This window comes from Lytechinus pictus, chromosome 10 (genome assembly GCF_037042905.1).
Source record: "Lytechinus pictus isolate F3 Inbred chromosome 10, Lp3.0, whole genome shotgun sequence".
NCBI classification, from domain to species: domain Eukaryota; kingdom Metazoa; phylum Echinodermata; class Echinoidea; order Temnopleuroida; family Toxopneustidae; genus Lytechinus; species Lytechinus pictus.
Window position 1 is genome coordinate 35,527,807 of NC_087254.1, and position 20,079 is coordinate 35,547,885.

At 37.3% G+C, this 20,079-nt stretch overlaps 1 protein-coding gene across 2 annotated transcripts; it reads right to left on the minus strand.

Moving 5' to 3' along the window:
* Nucleotides 1–836: 836 nt before the first annotated feature.
* Nucleotides 837–6,995, minus strand: LOC129269550 (acyl carrier protein, mitochondrial-like). Of its 2 annotated transcripts, none has more exons than XM_054907065.2 (5): nt 6,733–6,995; nt 3,363–3,473; nt 2,868–2,955; nt 2,234–2,346; nt 837–1,619 (listed from the first exon to the last, which is right to left on the minus strand). In XM_054907065.2, exons 1-4 carry the CDS (start codon nt 6,895–6,897, stop codon nt 2,255–2,257), a joined length of 456 nt encoding a protein of 151 aa, XP_054763040.1. In that variant the 5' UTR covers nt 6,898–6,995; the 3' UTR covers nt 837–1,619; nt 2,234–2,254. The 2 variants fall into 2 exon arrangements, with proteins under 2 accessions (XP_054763040.1, XP_063962037.1); XM_064105967.1 differs by having other exon boundaries at nt 837–1,610; nt 6,733–6,923.
* Between the last annotated feature and the right edge of the window lie 13,084 nt (nt 6,996–20,079).

Below are 20,079 nucleotides of genomic sequence, written 5' to 3' on the forward strand. Positions count from 1 at the left end.
TATTAGGGACTTGCGATTGATATTGTTTTAGTTCCGTTTAAACGCTACTCTATTTACAATGGGCCCTGTGGCTCTCCATCACCTTTAGTCTTTCTCTTCACACTATCTTTCCACTCTCACCTCTTGCCTACCCTTCTCTCTCTCTATCCATTTCACATCTGGAGCCCATTGCAGGAGATAATAATCCAGCGCAAGTCCTCAATACGTGCGTCTGATTGGCTCAGGTTGCGGTCAATTACTGAAGTTCCATTTGATAGCCACTCTTTCTGCAACAGGCCCCTGCTCTCTCTCTCCATCTCTCAATCTCTTTCAGCAACTGCCTTGACTGTCTTTTCACATATGCTTTCTTTCCTATGTGAATAACCCCTGCAGTCCCTCAATGGTTTCATGAAGACTCCAATCTCCATCTCTCTCTCTCCTCTTCATCTGGGAGGCCAGATAAATTCGAGGCATACCCCCGGCATGCTGCTTGCTCATTCTGCTGAACTACTGAAAAAGATAATATCCATACGCAACAGAGCAGCCGCCTGCAGGGTGCATGGCATATTTTTTTTGTGTTGGTCGGCTATCAAAACCTCATATTCAAAATGTTAACATTTTCAGGACAGCTAAGAAAAGGTGCCAGTTTAGATTTATGAAATTCATGAAGCGGCATCCTCCTTTTACCTGGAAAGGGTTAAATTTTCAGACCATGTGAGGTTAGCATCATTGCTATAATTCTGAAATCCAGCTTATTCATAGCTAATTAAATGCTGAGATGAAAGGTTTTGACAGCCCACAAACAATAACTATCTTTGATGCATCACCTTGGTTAACAGAAAGCAAAACAGAAATCATTCACTGGTGTCGTCAAAACGTTTTAATTGCTACCAAATACTCTGATCAAATCAAATTACAACCATTTATTCACACGTGTAGGTGTTCGAGAAGTGCAAGGGTAACTGGCTTTATCCAACACCAGCCAGACCAAGCCAGATTAAGAACCAGACCCAACCTATTCATTCTGGATTGAACCAGATTCTTTAACGGAATCTCCAACCCTTACTTGAACAGCTCGTATCTACATTCCAGATAATTATTTTCAGTGTTATTACATGGGAACGCCTGATGGTGGGAAGATAATACATAGGATTTATCAACCAATACAAAAACCCAAAGGAGTCATTCTTGTATTGGGTGGATGCACTTTCATAGCACAATTATTCTGGGTTTTTTAATTCTATACATAATACACAAATCACATTTCTCAGCTTTTCAGGTAGATGTTTGAGGTGACGCGATATAAAATTTTAAAGGAGAAACAAAACCTCAAAGTGGGAATAGCATTTCAATAAAGCTAGAAAATCAAGGAGCTCATCAGTATGTAGATTATTGTAGAGATCTATCAGAATGATATACATGTGACTTTTGACATTTTAATACAAATAAAATTCATGAATGCCAGAGCAGATTAGCAATTCACGTGGACTGGACATGAAGATATCCTGACGATGCATCCATTGCATGATGGGAATACTAGTCCAGTCTACAGCCCTGTGTGATCGAAGTGAAGGGGGGCATCCTCGAGCCTTCACTGCATTTACTTGGTCATGGCCAATGATACAATAAATCTGTATAATCTGAAAGGAAAGTAAAACAAGGGAAGGGATAAGAGGAATAATTCAACAAAAATTAGCAAATTTTTCCAATTGAGAATGGAGTGCATTATTTATATGCAGAGTGGAAATGGGAGGGAGGAATAAAAGATAGAGAAGGAGAGGCAAGTAGAGAGAGGGAACAAAACAATTACAGAAGGAATAATTACTGATGTAAACCTCTCACATCATTCTTTTTGATTCATCTATCAAAGTCAACTGTAATATAAACTCCCAATATCCCAATGGGTCTGGTCGTAAGACTTAACAATTTTTCCAACCTTGTCAATTAGCATCTGCTATGTAGTGTATGGACAAAATCTCAGATTATTCTGAGAAAAACAATAATCCTGAAACATGAAAGACATCTGCAGGCCTTCAAATTTGATATTTTTAGGTCATGGCCACTTTTCTATATAACACATTACTATATTAAAGTGCTAACAAATGGAAAACAGTACACAAAAATATCCAAAGCCAATCAATAGGGCATTCAAAGCCATGGCCTTTGTGGTTTGAATTAATTCTAGCCCTGAATTCACACATGGTATTGATCCTCTTGTAATTAAAAAATTGAATCATGAAAACTTGATACTTACACAAAACAATGATATTGAATGTTAGTGAGCTACATCCAGTCTATCAGCTAGACACTCGACAACATCCTTCAGATTCAAGAGCTTCTCTGCAGTCTCATCTGGGATCTCAACTCCTGTCAAATATATTTCATAAATAGATCTTTTAATTAAAAGGGTTTCAAAGACATCACTACATGGTCATACCTGTATGGAGAATCTAAAAGTAATCTTAATTTTTGTATTATATTTTGACCAGATATTCCTCGCTTCGTACTTACTTGATTAATTTTGAGTAAGTTTGTGTAAGAAATAACTGCAATCAAATATAAACCGAATTCAGAGGTGATGCTTTCATGATAATGTTCAGAAAGAGGTACGGTGAGATGGAAAAGGGAAGGGGGCAACTTTATAAACTTTTTAAAAAACATGAAACCGATTGCCAACTGATTTTGTTTGTTTTTTCAAATAAAAAGTGTTGTATAAATCGCCCAACTCATCTAAATATTTGCCTAAATCAAGCCATTTTAAGTAGATTGTACAACACAACATATTTGTCTTTTTATTTCCCCATGTAGTTGAATAGATTTGTCATTCTAAAGGATTCCATTAGGACAAAGTGACTTTTATGAACCACCAGATCTATGGGCTAACTTACCAAACTCATCCTCCATTGCCATGATAATCTCCACTGCATCTAAACTATCCAATCCAAGATCTTCTGCAAATTTGGCATCAAGTGTCACCTTGGGAAATAAAAGGCGATTACATATGTGAATATATAGACCTTACACAGAAAAGCAAGCAATCAAGAATATTACATAAAGTACTCCAGTTGAGTCCAGTATGTAAAAAAAAAAGATGTCAGTTCTAGAAATATTTTCATTCGTAATGAAAACATAATAGGGATCAAATAATCTTTCCAGCTCAGAAACATATTTGGTTCACATCTGTACATCTATTTTTCAAAACAGTTTTATTCTGTAGAATGAATTTTCACTATTTCAAATATGTAATGAAAAGTCATTTTCTTCTCAGTTTTGCTCCATATTTCAGTCCTTGGTAATCAAATGTCTAATATCAATCCAGTTTGGAATTTATGAAAAATAAAATAAAAATTGTCTTGCTTAACCCTTTTCAACACTAAGATTACCTTATCTGGGTCCACCTTATCAAATAGTTTAAGGACTAGCGTACATCTTTCCTGGATACTGGATATGGTCATCTCGGCAGCTGATCCATAATGACGTACTGGCCTGTTCAGCTGAAAGACAATCATGGACAATCAGTCTTTTAACGGATCTCGGATCCTATCATCTCACTATACAATGGAAAAACTTCTTGTCATGATGCTTTTTTTCTCACATTGTCAAAATAGAAGGGATGGAGGATAAGACTAATGGAGGACAAGAAGTATCACAAGCATTCTGGTCTGTATCAGGGGTTCGATTCATAAAACTTGTTAAAATAACAAATAGTCCCACTGGAGCTTGTTTTTTTCACACAAGTGACAAGCTAAGTTGATCCAATCTAAAGGTTTAATTTTCTTTTAAATGTGTGATGCAGGGATGCCAAGTTGCCAACCCCTTACTTTTCAGTATTTCCAGGCATAAAAACATGAATTGGGGGTAAGAGAGAATTTTCAAATTTCTCCTGCAGACATGTATTTGATAATTTTGAGGAAAGGGTATTTTAATAAAACCTGCAGTATTTTTTCATTTAAAAAAAAAGGAACAGTTGGCAATTGGCATCTCTGGTAATACTACAGAATAGCCCGTTCGTGTTTTTTTTTTTTTGAGGGGGGATGGGTAATTTCTGAAAGATTTTCTAATGAACATATTGATCTTGAGATTTATAAAGCTGGGGACACCATGTGTGTTCATCTTAAATTCAAACTTAAGATTAAACATCAATTTCCTTAAAACTCCACAAAATTATAAGTTGCTACTTTTATTATTTTAAGAATACAGACCACGATTTTCCTGCAAAAAACGTTACCCATCAACAGATGAAAAAGAACAATCAAATGCACAGACAATGGGCACTGCGCAGACTAAGTTTCTTTAACCGCACATAGAATACATCTTCCACAGTCACTGTACATCCTGCACAATTCTACAAGTACGATGATACACCAACCTAGTGGAGTGTGCTTTCACGGATGATGATAAGTTTGGGAACTATGCCATGACAAACTCTCAAGTTCAATTTCTTTATTTTTTGCACCAGACATGCCCAACAGCAAAGGACAGCAGATTAAAAAGGCAAAGCCAGCCGCGCTGCCGGCGAGCAACTTATAGACCCTACCATGCCTACTGCTCTTTTTATTGGGCAATGCAAAAACTTCAGCCCTCAAACCAAACCATATTCCTTCTTCATATACAGTTATATTTGTCTTGGTTGCTCTTTTTTTTCCTCCTCTTTCTTTCCTTCTTATCTTCTTTTCCTTTTTAAAATCAAGTCAACGCAGCCAGCAACGTAGTGACCAGGGCCCCGTCTTACAAAGAGTTAAGATTGATCCAATCAGTCGCAACTATGGACGGCCAGCAACATCAACATCTAAAATACTGTACATGTTTCTTCAAAATATTTTCTATGATGTATATTCATGTATTCATTGTTTTCTTAGAAATTCACTGTGCTTCTCTTTGTTTACAAAGGACGTTGTGCCAATCTATAGAAAAAATTATGACACTGATGGATTTCCATAGAGTTACGTTTGATTGGATCAACCGTAACTCTTTGTAAGACGGAGCCCAGGGGCCCGTTGCAGAAAGATTTGCAATCAAACGCAACTTCAAAAATCATGCGCAATTTGATTTTCAACCAATCAACAGCGCGCATTTGGGACTTGCGATTGATATTTTGACTTGCGTTTAAACGCAACTCTTTCTGCAACGGACCCCTGGACAAACTAACATTAGGCCTAGATCTAGACTAGGCCCGAGTCTTGGGACGGTGATTTTGTTTTACCGGTAAAAAGTAGAGGCGCTAGTCAGAAAACTGGGATCGTCCCAGTTTACAGGGAATGTCTCAGTTTTTACAGATTTCTTCACACAAGAAATCTAGGAAAGTTCATTCACCTGTCAAGTGCCGACACCAATCAAGTGCGCTAGTCAATGTAAACATATCAGGATTCATAACAATATTATTGGAAGAAGGCAAGTCATGTAAAATAGACGGTGAACTGGGGGAAATTGAGGTCACTGAATCTATTTTTAGCACTCTCAATTCCCGTAATTGATGTCTTTGTCCCGTAGGGGGAAGTGAAAAAAAAACGTCCCTATAGCAAGGACAGTCTCATTTTATCAAGACATGATTTGTCTTGGTTTATGAGGATATCCTTGTTTTCTGGGACAATCCCAATTTTTGGACCAGCAACAGCGCCTCTACTGGTAAATAAAACGGCAATTCCATTTGGTTCTTATATTTTTCATGTAAAAATTCATGGAATTCACCTTTGCAAAATAAAATGGAATTCAGGTTTTTGCTGTGTATGGTAGTGTGACCTTAATTTGCGCGTTACCTAATTTTGCGCACGGGCGAATACCTCAATATCTAATTAATATTTTGAAAAATTGATATCACCAACAGAAAGAGCGACTTAAAATTACCCAGTATAGTAATTTTCTTGAAGGTAAGGTCTCTATTAATGAAAAGATTGGCAAAATATCGGCAAATCTTGTTACATTTGCGTCCGCTCCGAGAAAATCCGACCTTCTCGACAAGCATCAAGAATTTGCCAGTTTGCAAGCGGAAGTCTCCAAATAAGTAAAATGTGATACCAACCAAATTTATGGCATTTTAACCTGCATCTTATACAATTGTAACCTTTGGCTTTGTCTGCAAAACAATCGTGCGCAAATTAAGGTCGCACTTTTTTGTGACACTTTTTCAGCCGAGCACGCACTAGTCAATCGCCGTAGAAGAGATCGCGATACCAGCGAAACCCTTGACCTACTTTATAATTCCGTCAAGCGAATTGACTTTTAGGATCTTGCCTTCCGTTTGGTATTCATGATTTTTATTAATTTTGTGAGAGCTGTGAGAAATTTTTGAATGAAAATCAACTTCTTGATGATTTTTAAAATGTGCGCAAACTATTGGGGTCACCCCATCATACATGTACATACTTTCAGTGACAAAATGGAATTTCCATTTTTAGATCAAGAAACAAAAAAGACCATTTTTTGAAACGGAAAATCACTGTCTGTATCAGTCTATTATTAGTACTCTATAGGCCCGCACAGCACAGACACGCCTCCCTTTGGATATCTGCCTAACTAGGCCTAGTTTTGAGTAGACATGGAACATGCTGACGCTCTCTTCCAAACTCCATGCACACTGCACTGCTTGCAGCATAGCCATTTCCAATGCCGTGCCGCTCCCGAGCTCCCGATCCTGTGCCACTCTGTGGCTGTGCAGATGCAGAAACACACTAGCTAGCTAAGGCCAGCTGCATGATAGAATTAGAACTGTGTCTGTGACTGTGCCCTTGTCGCCCGGTTTGTGGCGATATTTACCTCTGTAATTCTCTGTTTAAGATTATTCTGATTGCATCTTGAATTCCCAAAACCCTGTTGCAAAGCAGCAAATGATGAACTTCGGGTTGCAATACTTCTGATATGCTGAATTCTGGCAAAATTCTGAATACTTGAGAGAACACGAAATCTGCACAGCGACGCCATGATTGCCGTAACATGTAAGGAGTTATGGTAAGCCAACTAGGCCGGTTCCGGGACAGCCCGACCACCGGACAGCCCGACCCTGGACAGCCCGACCCGCTACCCTGGACAACTCGTCCCGGTCGAGTTGTCCAGGGTTGGCTCTGAATCGGACAACTCGATCTCGACCACTTGAATTCTTCTTCAACATTTCATGATATAATATTTCAAACTTTACTTCAAAAGTATTTCCCCGCATAATCCATGTTTCTACAATACATTATCGACAGAAAATTTGACATTTCAGTGCATTTTGAGCTATTTTGAAAGAAAATAAAGAGAGTTCCCTTGCAACGAGATTACCGGTATCTTGATAAATTGATAATCCGATACCGCCGGCGAGCTGTGTTCAAATTCTGCAAATTTGAGTTGATTTTTCCGTCACTTGACATATTTTAATGATGAGGGTGTGCTATTTTGTATTTTCATATTCCATTTTCACATTTCCTCTCCTTATTTAAAGTTATTCCATTTCACAAAACTGATACTTAATGCAAACTTTTGAGATAGTTCACCTGGAAAGGACACCCGATGCGGTGCTTCGCCTCGCAGGCCTGCTGGGCGACCGGCTGTGCTGTGATTGTGACTGAGTGTGGCACTCGGCTCAACTAGCTATGCGAGGTCAAACTTACTTATTTTAGTAAAATTTTCCGTCTCTTGACATATTCCAATGGCGAGAGTGCTATTTTTGTATTTTCACACTTCTTCCACTTATTAAAAAGTTTTTTTTAATGTCACTAAGCTGATTATAGGAGTATAGGACAGTGAATGCGTGGTCGGAATGTGCTTCCCAAAACCATCCTTGACGCCCCTTTTTGGAGGCCTTTAGGCCAGGGGGGTGCTTCCAACCAACATATAAACAAATTAAGGAAATAGATTTGAAAATGTGTCAGTATGTAAGTTATGAAGTTTACAATTTTTTGTAGGAAAGTGTCTTTTTTTACTCTTTATTGTTTATTTTTGTTCTTAAATAACTACCGCGGTATTACAAATTTTTATTGTTTTCTAAGTTTAGAGGAGCAGAATGGGGGTGCACATCTGACATAGATTGGGTAATTATAATTATCAAAATTGAAAAACTTAGTTTTGATATCAAAACGGAAAAGTTTATTGAAAAAAGAAATGTATTCTGCCGAAATTCAAAAACTTAAAAAATTTTAATCAAAATCTAAAACTTGCCTTTCGTTATCGAAAAACATGTGTCTCATTTTTTACCTGTCGGTTTGTACTGTCACAACTTTTTTTTAATGCAACTTCCATTGGAAACAACGGGTCTTCTGGAGGATACCAGCACTTGGGCTGGTACCAACCACCTACACCCGGGATGAGAAGAGGTTTCATACTCGACATGCGATGGTCTTTCCATTTCTTTCACGAGCAGAAATAATACCGAGTTCCAATGACTTGGGCATCAGAGCGGCAGTCCCTTGATCGATGAGGTAAATACAGCTTTTTAGATACAATAAATCAATTTTTGTGCACTTCATGCAGGCATATCAAAGTTCAATTTTTTTTCTTCAAATTCTTTAAAAGAAAGAAAGGGCAATTGAATTCAACAATAAATTTACTTTTTTTTCTTTTATACATTGTTTGAATTGAACAAAAATTTTACTTATTTTTGGTCTGATTTGCTTTATCAGAAGAGGTGCAGACTGCAGAACTTCAAATATTAATTTTGTCAATAATTCATTTTATACTTCATTTTATCTTTCCAACTGTTTGACTTAGTTGAGACAACATGGATTGCAAACTGTACTTAGCTTGTTTTTATTTATAAAACAAAATTATAAGGAAGTGCTGAAAAGACAAGTCCACTCCAACAAAAAGTTGATTTGAATAAAAAGAGAAAAATCCAATAAGCATAACACTGAAAATTTCATTAAAATCAGATGTTAAATAGGAAAGTTATGACATTTTAAAGTTTTGCTTAATTTCACAAAACAGTTATATGCACATCCTGACTGGTATGCAAATAATGAGACTGAGACGTTATCCACACACTATTTCTTTTGTATTTTATTATATGAAATATTCTAATTCTCATTGTCAAGTGATACAACAATTAATTCCTCCTTGAACATGTGGAATTATTGTTTAATACTAATATGGTTCAGTCAAGTTGGTCTTTATTGTCAAATCTATAAAAAATGAAATATTGTATAATTCCAACAATAAAAACAAGAGAAATAGTGAGTGATGGACATCATCGACTGACTCACCTATTTGTGCATATCACTGTTTTGTGAAAAATAAACGAAAATTTAAAATGTCATAACTTTCTTATTTTACATCCGATTTTGATGAAATTTTCAGCCCTATGCTATTTTGATTTTTCTCTATGTATTTAAGTCAGCATTTTCCTGGGGTGGACTTGTCCTTGAAAGAGCCATCCACGTAAGTTAGGGTTAAGTTAGTTGTCATGGTAATCAAATAGGCAATACATTTTGAAATGTTGTATATTCTTAAACCAAAGGGGCAATTAATTAATGCATGTTAATTTGTATGGTTACTATTGTAGTTTTAAGATTGTCCATATTGTTACATCGACACCCAAAGCAGAGGATATTGTTCTCAATTGGAGTTACGATAACAAATATAACTATGGGCACACATGAATTTGTTGATATGTACAAATAATATACAAATATACCAGGCTTTAAGGAAGTATAGCAGGAATTATTTGTCTGAAGTTGGACTGGCAATTGCTAATTATACCAAGAGGCAAAAATATGACTGGGCACACATGAATTTGTGAATATGTAAATAGTAAACAAATATACCAGGAATGGTGCACTATTTGATTTTCTTTATGTGTGTTTTTTTACAGCATAGCAAGAACGTGTTTTGTTATGTGTTGCTATACTGTTTGTAAGATATAACAGAAAATTATGTGTTACTAATTAATTTTAGTTGTGATCAAGTTTATCATATTGTTACATAGAAAATAAACAGTCTACTTTACAAAAAAAAAAGTATTGTGAATATTGGGTTCTATTACTTGTGAATTTTATTTCTGCTGAACATTTTACCTTTAAGTGCTGATCATTTTGGAAGAGATGAAGTTGAAATTGGAGGGATGGAGACGATGATATGAAAAGGATGGTTATGAGAAGTGGGTTGGAGATGATGAGAGGAAGGATGGAGATGATGAGGGGATGGAGATGAGAGGAGGCATGGAGATGAAAGGAAGGATGGAGATGAGAGGGATGGAAATTATGAGAGGAAGGATGGAGATGAGAGGAATAGAGAGGGATGAAAATTATGAGAGGAAGGATGGAGATGAGAGGGATAGAGATGAGAGGAGGCATGGAGATGAGAGGGATAGAGATGAGAGGAGACATGGAGATGAAAGGAAGGATGGAGATGAGAGGGATAGAGATGATGAGAGGAGGCATGGAGATGAAAGGACGGAGATGAGAGGAAAATATGATGAGAGGGATGGAAATTATGAGAGGAAGGATGGAGATGAGAGGGATAGAGATGAAGATGAGAGTAGAGTTGAGGAGGCGATGGAGATTAGAGGAATTGAGATGAGGGGATGGAGAGGAGGGATGGAAATGAAAGAATGATCTTAAACGGATGGTCCGAGTTGAAAATAATTATAGCTTGATAAATAGAGTAGAATTCACAGAGCAAAATGCCGAAAATTCCATCAAATCGGATAACAAAGTTATTGAAGTTTAAAGTTTAGCAATATTTTGTGAAAACAGTCGTCATGCATATTCATTAGGTGGGCTGATGATGTCACATCCCCACTTGTTCTTTTGTATTTTATTATATGAAGTAAGGCTTATTCAATTTTTTTTCCTCCAAGAACTAGAAATGTATTGCTGCAACTTATTACATTATAAGGGAGACAATGAAATAATGAAAAAATGATTTTAAGTAATAACATAAGAAAACGGAAAGTGGGATGTGACATCATCAGCCCACCTAATGAATATTCATGACTGTTTTCACAAAATATTGCTAAACTTTAAACTTCAATAATTTTGTTATCCAGTGAATTCTACTCTATGTATTAAGATATAAATATTTTCAGCCCGGACCATCCCTTTTAGAAACATCACCACCAAAATCATCGCCACCATCACGATCGTCACAATCAGTGCCATCACCACCATCATCATCATCTCTATAATCACTATCGCCATCATTATCATCACCATTATCTTAATTATCATCGCTATCGCTATATTCATCGCCATCATTATCATCACTTATCATCACCATAATCACTATCGCTATCATCATTGCCATCATTATCTTAATCACCATCATCACATTACCATTCAACATCATCGTCTCTATCATCGCCACCATCAATATCACAATCATTGCCATCACCACCATCATCATTACACCAACATCACTACCAGCATCATTCTCATCCAGTCCTTATCATCATCGCCATCACCACTATCATCACCCTCATAATCGCCATCATAACCATCACCATTATCTTCATCATCACATCACCATCATCGCCACCATCATCATCACAACATCATCCATCATTATTGTCATCATTATCATCGTATCACACTATAATCACCATCATCAGCAAGCATCATCATCACCAACATCATCGTCACCGTCATCACCAATGTTCATCATTATCATCATCACAAACATCATCGCCACCAACATCCTTTTCATCATCTCAGGAATATTACTGAGAACCTCTTGGAAATGATGCAATCCCGAAGGCAATTTGACTCGATCTCATCAGTGGCGTAGCTGGGTTTTTCTGTCGAGAATGTATTGTAGAAACATGGATTATGCGGGGAAATACTTTTGAAGTAAAGTTTGAAATATTATTTCATGAAATGTTGAAGAAGAATTCAAGTGGTCGAGTTGTCCGATTCAGAGCCAACCCTGGACAACTCGACCGGGACGAGTTGTCCAGGGTAGCGGGTCGGGCTGTCCAGGGTCGGGCTGTCCGGTGGTCGGGCTGTCCGGACCCCACTAGGCCCGGTAATTCAAACCACAGAAATATACCATTACCGTTATGTTGGAAAATACTAGTATCACAAATCAACTCTCGCCGAGAAAAAAAAATAGTAAAAAAAAATCGAATGAATGATTAATCAAATGAATGAATAATAAACAATGATTAAAATAATGATAGGATCGGCAACAACAACAATAATACAGTATAATAATAATAATTAAAATGATAATAATAATAATAATAATAAAAATAATGATAATAGTAATAATAATATGTCCATTTATAGTGCAGTTACTATGTCATATACATGTACTCAACTGCGCTTTGATACTTGGTATCATTATTACCCCGGCTGTAGGCGCTAAAGCGTTCAAGGAATAAATCATACCGGGTACCCATTCACCTCACCTGGGTCGAGTGTAGCACAATGTGGATAAATCAAAATTACGCCATGGCTGGGATCCACGACCCTTAGCTGTTTCAAAGTCCGGAGACTAATCCACTGGGCCACAACGCTTCACAATAATGATAATAATAGTAATAATAATAATAACTATATATAATAATAATAAAAATAAAAATGATAATAATAATAAGTCATATTCATATTTTCCTTTGTCCGCCAATCGAGTGCTAAAAAATGAATAGGAACGTAATCGACCCCTTTTTCAATTTTTTTTTTTACACGCATTATGGGTCAGTCCGTGAGTGACGCCGGCTCCTCTCGATCTCCACACTCTACATTCCAAGGATTTATAATAAATCCAGATCGGCTGTGAATACTCGACCAGCCGAATTTATTTTTAACTTTTAAATATCAAAAGATTTAAATTCAAATCTTTTAGATATTATATTTAAATCATCATTCGGCTGGTCAATATATATTCACAGTCGATTTGGATTTATTTTAAATCCTTGGAATATATGCGAATCACCATCATCATGTATTAAAGTGAGGTAGTCAGGCAGAAAAGACGGTATTTTCAGTCTTACATTATAAATTTAAAAAAAAAAAGGTTATGGGAACTTCGATATATTTTCGTTTGTGGGGCAAATCCCAAAAAAGGGCACTGAGCCTATATGTCAAAATGCGTGTTTTGGTGCAATTTAATCAGATATTTTCTCAATGATTTTATCATCTGCGTGAAGTACTTGTGTGTTGTATAGTAATTATGTTGAGCAAAGCCTTTTTGAAGTTATTTCTGATTGCATGATCTCTGAAGGCTTTTTCCGGCGACTCGTTCCGAGCGAGCGGTTTGGAAAAAAATGTAAGATCAGGGGCCCGTTTCATACAGGACTTGCAACTATTGTAACTTTGCCATAATGGCAACTACCATGGTAACCATGATTGTGATTGACTGCTGAGCCCTGCATGTTACCATGGTAGTTGCCATTATGGCAAAGTTACAATAGTTGCAAATCCCTTATGAAACGGGCCCCTGAAGTTGTAAAACTCTCATTTTAATCGGTCATGGCTCTTAAAATAGCAACCTTGCGAGATGTTGCGAGCGCGAATCGCGAGCTCAAAGTTTTGGACATTAATTTCTGGGTTAATGTAACCATGCAGCGAAATACTGCAAGGGAATGTCTGACCCCTGCTTTTTGTAATGTACATTAATGAGCTGCCACAGGCAGATCAGATTTTGTCAAGTACTATTCTTTATTTGCGGACGACACCAAGTTATACAAGCATGTAAAAATGACAAAGATGCTGAGTTATTACAAGCGGACTTAGATCGTCTTGTTTCAAGGTCAGACAAGCAGTGGCGTAACAGGCGGGGGGCAGGGGGGGCAAGCTGCCCCCCCCCCTCTGGCGGAGCTCACTGGGAAAATAAAAAAACAGGAAAAAGAAAAAAAAGGGGGGTGGAAGAAAGGGAAAGAGAAGAAAGAAGGGGAAAGGGGAAGGGGAAAGGGAAAGGAAAAGGGAAAAGAAAACTAAGAAAAAACATAAAAAATGGAAAACGGAAAGATAACGGGAAAAGGAAGGAAAAAAGAACAAGTGAGAAAGAACTATTCGCCCCGATAAACAAATACATTAGCATGATTAGTAAGACAGGGAAATAAATTAAAGATAACAAAAAGACAAAACAAAAGCGGGAAATAAAGGCAGAATGGAATTAGCCAAAATCTATATTGGAAAATAAAGAATAGGGACAAGATAACGCAACGTACACTACCGGGCTGCCGAGGATTGAGAGCCGAGCGGGAAGAAAAATGGATGGTATATAAGCATAATGTCGTATGAAAGTCTATCATAAACTTGCTTAATCTCCAAAGGCTCTGTCCAAGAGTCAAGACCCCGTGCAGTGGGGGCTCTTCATCTGTAACCTTTAATGGGTTCTATAACGGGCTCCTATATGGACCCTTCCTGCATTAGGCTTTACGTTGAAGCACTGGCGTACCGGGGGTGGTTCCACAGCCAAGGGAAATAAAAGAAAATAAAGGAGGCAGCGAAATGAGATGAATGAAAAAAAATATATGACATGATATTTGCTATAATGATGTAAATATCTATCACATAATTAGAATTTCATTTTAACAGGCCTTTTTTTTCTGGCTCGCTTCGCTCGCTGGCGAATTTTTACAAAATTTGATTTCCCACATTTGCTATGGTGTGCCCCTCACAATATTTGGATGATTACGATACACAACTGCATTTAATTTATGTGTTGTGTTAAAGCTATATAAATATACACGCAATTTGATTAAAATAAGTGGCCATCTGTAGGTTTAAAATGGCTTTGATATCAAGAGGTTCCGGGGCTCTGCCCTGGACCCCACCCATAAAGCACTGTTATATGGATGAGTTTGGACCATGGCCCCAAAAAATTCTACAACCAAACAAAAAGAAGAAAGGAAAGTGTATTATATTTTTCTGAATATCACGTTAAAATCTATCTTCATGTTACAGATTCTCATGAAAAGGTGATTTTTTATCTCGCTCGCTTCGCTCGCTCGGGACCTATAGAGAGCTACTTCTTGCCAGAAGCGCCATACTCGGCCCCCTCGAGCATATAGAGCTTCGCCCTGATGCTCACAATCATAACAAAAATCCTGTTCACCGTGGCGTACAAAAAAAGAGAGAAAAAAGGACAAAGAGGAGGGTGAATATGATATCATCTTTTTAACATTATGTCAAAATCTATCACAAAATTTGATTTTTGCAATAAAAATGTCAAAAATTTTTGCTCGCTCGCTTATATATATATATATTTGCCCGATACGCCATATCGCCCTCTCAAATTTTTTGCCTTATGACGCCATTGCCTGTTCCATGATATGACCGGGAAATTTTTGGCTCTTGCCCCCCCCCCCCCCCCCCCCCTGGCCACCGACCCCTGTTACGCCGCTGCAGACAAGTGGCTATTAAAGTTCCACCCGGATAAAATGTTGTGTACTTACCGTACTAGGTAAAAAAAATGATGAAATCAATGACTATACAATGACACATGATAATGCCTCACATAATCTATCACAAGTTGAAACCAGTAAAGATTTAGGAGTGATTGTCGACACAAAGCTTAGTTTGGACCATGCACTTTCAGTCAAAGATAAATAAAGCCAATAGGCTAATGAATCTATTTGTTTATCTTCACAAGGAGAACTTCTTACTCCTATACACATCATTGATAAGACCTCATTTGGAGTATGCTCATGCAGTATGGAGTCCATACTTAAAGAAACATAATTCAAGCACTAGAAAATGTTCAAAGAAGGGCCACTATAAGTTGGTACCTGAAGTAAAGAACCTTCCATAATATGAACAAAGATTGATTCAACTAAAGCTTCCTACATTGGCATTTCACCGTGCGCGAGGAGATATGATTGAAACATACAACTAAAACTAAACTTAATAAACTTAAACTTAAACAAGTTATTACACAGGTATGACCAGGAGGTAGTGCCAGATTTTGGTCAGGTGCATGGGCCTACCAGAGGTCATGATGAAAAATTATACATTCCGAGGTCAGTAACTGAGAAACGTAAGAATTCTTTTTACATAAGAATGAGGAAACCTTGGAATAGTCTAAGTAATGGAAGTTAGTAAATGCACCCAGTGTCCACAGCTTCGAGAATGGACTGGATAAGTATTGGAGATGTGGCCCTGTGAAGTACAAGTTTGATGCTCACCCACCAACCTTAAGAGGAGACAGAATTTGGAGCTAAATAGACTGCGTTCAGAAGCATCCATAGGTAAGTTAAACATTCCGAGCAGCACTGGCGTAAATCCGTGTTGATGGGTGGGGGGGATGACTGAAATATTTTGGCATTTTTTGCAATCATGTTTTTAGATATATGCAAGGAATTGTCATTGATATGTCCACAGTGGCGTACCGTGGGTCACGGCATTGGGGAGGGGGGCACCAGCAAAATTTTTGAATCACTAAGTGAGTGCGCTAAGTTGCCAGTTATACTGACCTAATAGAGACATTTTAAAGACAATGTCATTAAACGGATATGTAGCTCACTGATCAAGTAATGCGAGCGCGAAGCGCGAGCTGAATTTTTTTTATATTCACACCTAAAAAGGGACAATATAATCAAATTTGTGTAATCATGATAGGTACCTGTCTCGCTAAACAATGCGAGCGCGAAGCGCGAGCTGAACACTTAGATAATTCAGACCTGAAGTGGGGCATTCTAAGGTTTCTTTGTAGGAATTAACTAGGACCATACGTATTTCATTAACCAAATGATGCGAGCGCGAAGCGCGAGCTGAAATTTTTTGATATTCAGATCAGAAGAAGGGACATTTTAAGGACTGATTTTAGGAATTCATGAAGAGCAGACATATCTCACCAATCCACTAATGCAAACGTAATCACGGACAGGAAATGTTTCATATATACGAAGACCTTAACATGGGGCAATCACTTTTGAGTCATGAAAAAGAAGCATATGTCACTACATAAAACAATGATAACTCAAGTGCTAGGAAATATATTTGGTTTATATTGACTTGAAAACGGTAGGTTACAGGATTATATATCTCGTTAAACAGACAATGCGAGCACCGGGAACAATAAAAATAGACGTATAGGCCCTGGGCAAATTATGTTTCATAACGTTGTAATGTAACATAACATAATTATAATATAATATAACTTTATAATGAATAATATTTTCTTCTTTCCCACTACGTTTCTCTTCCTTTCTCCCTCTTTTCTCCTTCCCCCCCTTTCCTCGTTTTTGTTTTTAGTCAGCCGATGGGGGGAGGGGGATGTGCCCCCCCATGTCCCCCGTAGTTACGCCACTGTATGTCCATATGGCAAATACCCCTCCAATATTATTATCTTTTTTTACCTCATGATGGTATAATGGTTTTATTATAGATTACATTCAAAAAATTTTGACATTCCATCTTCATCCCTTCCCAAAGACCCCAACATTGATGAATTGGAAGAAACAGGGGTTTCTCTTCAATGTTATAATAAGGATTTAGGAAATTGGCTATACAATCTCCTAATATTTATATAAAAGTTAGGTCCTACCTTAATTCTTGCTCGCCAGAAGATAGAATGTGGTCCAGCCGCTCAGAATCTCAGGTAAATTGCACAAATCCGTGAATAGAAATATATACACTTCACAATTTCAAATACAGTAGATATAAAGGGACAGATGTCACAAAATGTCTCGCGAAGTAATGAGCTCATTAAATATGCAGAGAATATAGACTTCGAATGAGTGGAAGTGACGGTAAGGAATAAGATTGGAAAATGCAGAGAAATAATTAAGTATAAGTTGATCCTCCACAAGATTTGATTCAATCCTCACTAGCAGCTGGATGAGATGGTCAGCATGAGTGGTCAGGACGAAGGCAGAGAGTAGAGTGATAATGTGATGGAGAAAACAAGTTGTTTTTGACCAACATCAGAAAAGGTGAGACAAAGAAATAAGCGCCAAAAAGGGTGGCAAAACGCAGTTGAAAAGAACAAAGAAGAGAGAGGTAGACTGTGAGAAAAGCAAACATGCAAGCATCTCTGTAGTGATGTTGTATACCTGCAAGTTCATTGCAATAAACAAGGGACAATGAAAGGATGTTTGCTCCAAGTCTAGAACAAAAGAAAGGTTGTTTCTCAATATAAGAATGTGTTTGCCAAGTAGATTTGGGCAGGAAATGAGTTGCCTTGTTCTGTGCTAGTACAGTATAGTAGTACATTGCACATGGCATAAACAAGTTAGAATATAGACATGAAATTGGAAATAAAAGAAAGAATTTATATACATGTACAGTATGTTGAAATATAAATGAAAATATATACAAGGAAAGAATATATAGATGTACATATATATAAAGAGATATAGTCAAGTCACTACAATTAAGGACATAAGTATTTCGTTTGGAAATGGTGAAATGGCTCTTTATTTGCATTTTATGATTTGATAATATTGTTTTATTTGTTAAGCGGTATTTTAGGAAGAATTTTCACCAATAAAACAATTATCTCTTGTGATTTTTTTTTCATTTCTTTCGTAAAAAGTGGGGGGATGTTTGTACAGGCCATCCCCCCTCCTCGAAAAGTGGGGGGGATATATCCCCCCATATATATAGCATCCCCCCCGGGATTTACGCCAGTGCCGAGCAGTTTTTGTAATCATGAAATTTTTATATCTAATTAACGAATTAAGTAGGGCCTATACTAACCATATCTAATTAAAGAATTAAAATTTATAAAGCCGTTTTAATAAAGAACCAAAAACGAGTGCGAAGCGCGAGCTGCTTCAGTTCAGCAATATTAATTCAATTCTTTTCTTTTCTTCAATAATTCTTAATGCCAGGGCCCTGAAAACGATTATTATTTTTTTACTAGGGGTGCTGGTTGGAAGAAAAATTAGTCAGGCAAAAAAAAAAACGAAGGTGATTTTGATTGGATTTTTTTGTTCTTTTTAGCATATCGGATTTCAGGGGTGCTCCCTCTAGGGAATAACACACGAAGCACCTCATCAGGCAAATTCTTGGGATGCCTCAGCACGTACGCACACCCGCTTCTCATGCATATAATGATCGAGGGCCAGGGGCGTCGATCCATTTTTGAGATTGGGGGGGGGGGGCAAAATCATGAATCAACATTCCAAAAAGGCGCTCGATCACACAAAACAAACAAACCCACATGCACACACACATAGGCCTATATATATATATATATAAATATATATATCTATATATAATATATATGACTCATGAGAAAGAGACACATATCTCACCAAAAAATTAATCAACAAATTGATGCGAGAGCGAAGCACGAGCTGAATTTTTTTAGTGTACTGACCTAATAACCGCAAAAAGGTAACTTTGTAGTATAACTCAAAGACATGGGGATACATAATTATCACTACACACATAATGCAAGTGCCGAGAGCGAGCTGAAATTTTTTATATTTTCACCTGAAAGCTTGATATTCTAAGCATTTTTGGTACCAATGATTAAGATGGGTAATAGATGCGAGCGCGAAGCGCGAGCTGAAAATTTTGATATTTCGATCTGAAAAAATTGAGTTTAATGGACGTTTTTAATAAAGAACAAGATATATATCCAACAAAAGATTATTGCAAATCGAAGCGAGAGTTCTTTTGAGGTTTAGAACTGAAAATGCCATTCTATTCACCTATTTAATCATGAAAAGTATGGGTTTTTGCTCCAGAAATATGATGCGAGCGCGAAGCGCGAGCACGATTTTAAATAAAATCGAGTTGTGTATCTCAATATCGCTTGCTGATTTTTGTGTAACATTACAATCTTATTTTATTTTTGCACATGCGGAATTATTGGGGGGGGAACGATGTTTGCCCCTCAATATTTTAATTGGTGAGGCGATCACCCTTCCCCCCTCCCAGCCCCCAAGGATCGACGCGAGTGCGTATATAGTGCGAGCTCAAAAATTTTCGGCAACTTCTCCAGTGAACAATTTAAGTGCATAATTATCTCTCTCTGCATGTAAAAAAAGAAAACTCCAATATCAACTTGAAGGAGAATAATTTTTGCAGACTAATTTCAAACGGGATATTTAACGGTCCATTCTTAACCTCTTAATTGAGCAGATTATTATCTCACTCAACTAGTAGCTGGCGACTTGCCCCCCCCCCCCCCCGCGAAATATTCGGTTTCAGCATTTCTTTAAAGGGGAAGTTCACCCTGACAAAAAGTTTATTGTAAAAATAGCAGAAAAAATAATAAAAAATATTGCCAAAG

Bases quoted from the DNA above. Each gene is read 5' to 3' on its own strand.
- LOC129269550 (XM_054907065.2), bottom strand. From the start codon at position 6,897: ATGGCGTCGCTGTGCAGATTTCGTGTTCTCTCAAGTATTCAGAATTTT. The intron at 2,956-3,362 runs GTAATCTTAGTG...TTATTTCCCAAG, and splicing joins ATAAGGTGGACCCAGATAAG to GTGACACTTGATGCCAAATT. The intron at 2,347-2,867 runs GTAAGTTAGCCC...TATATTTGACAG, and splicing joins GGCAATGGAGGATGAGTTTG to GAGTTGAGATCCCAGATGAG.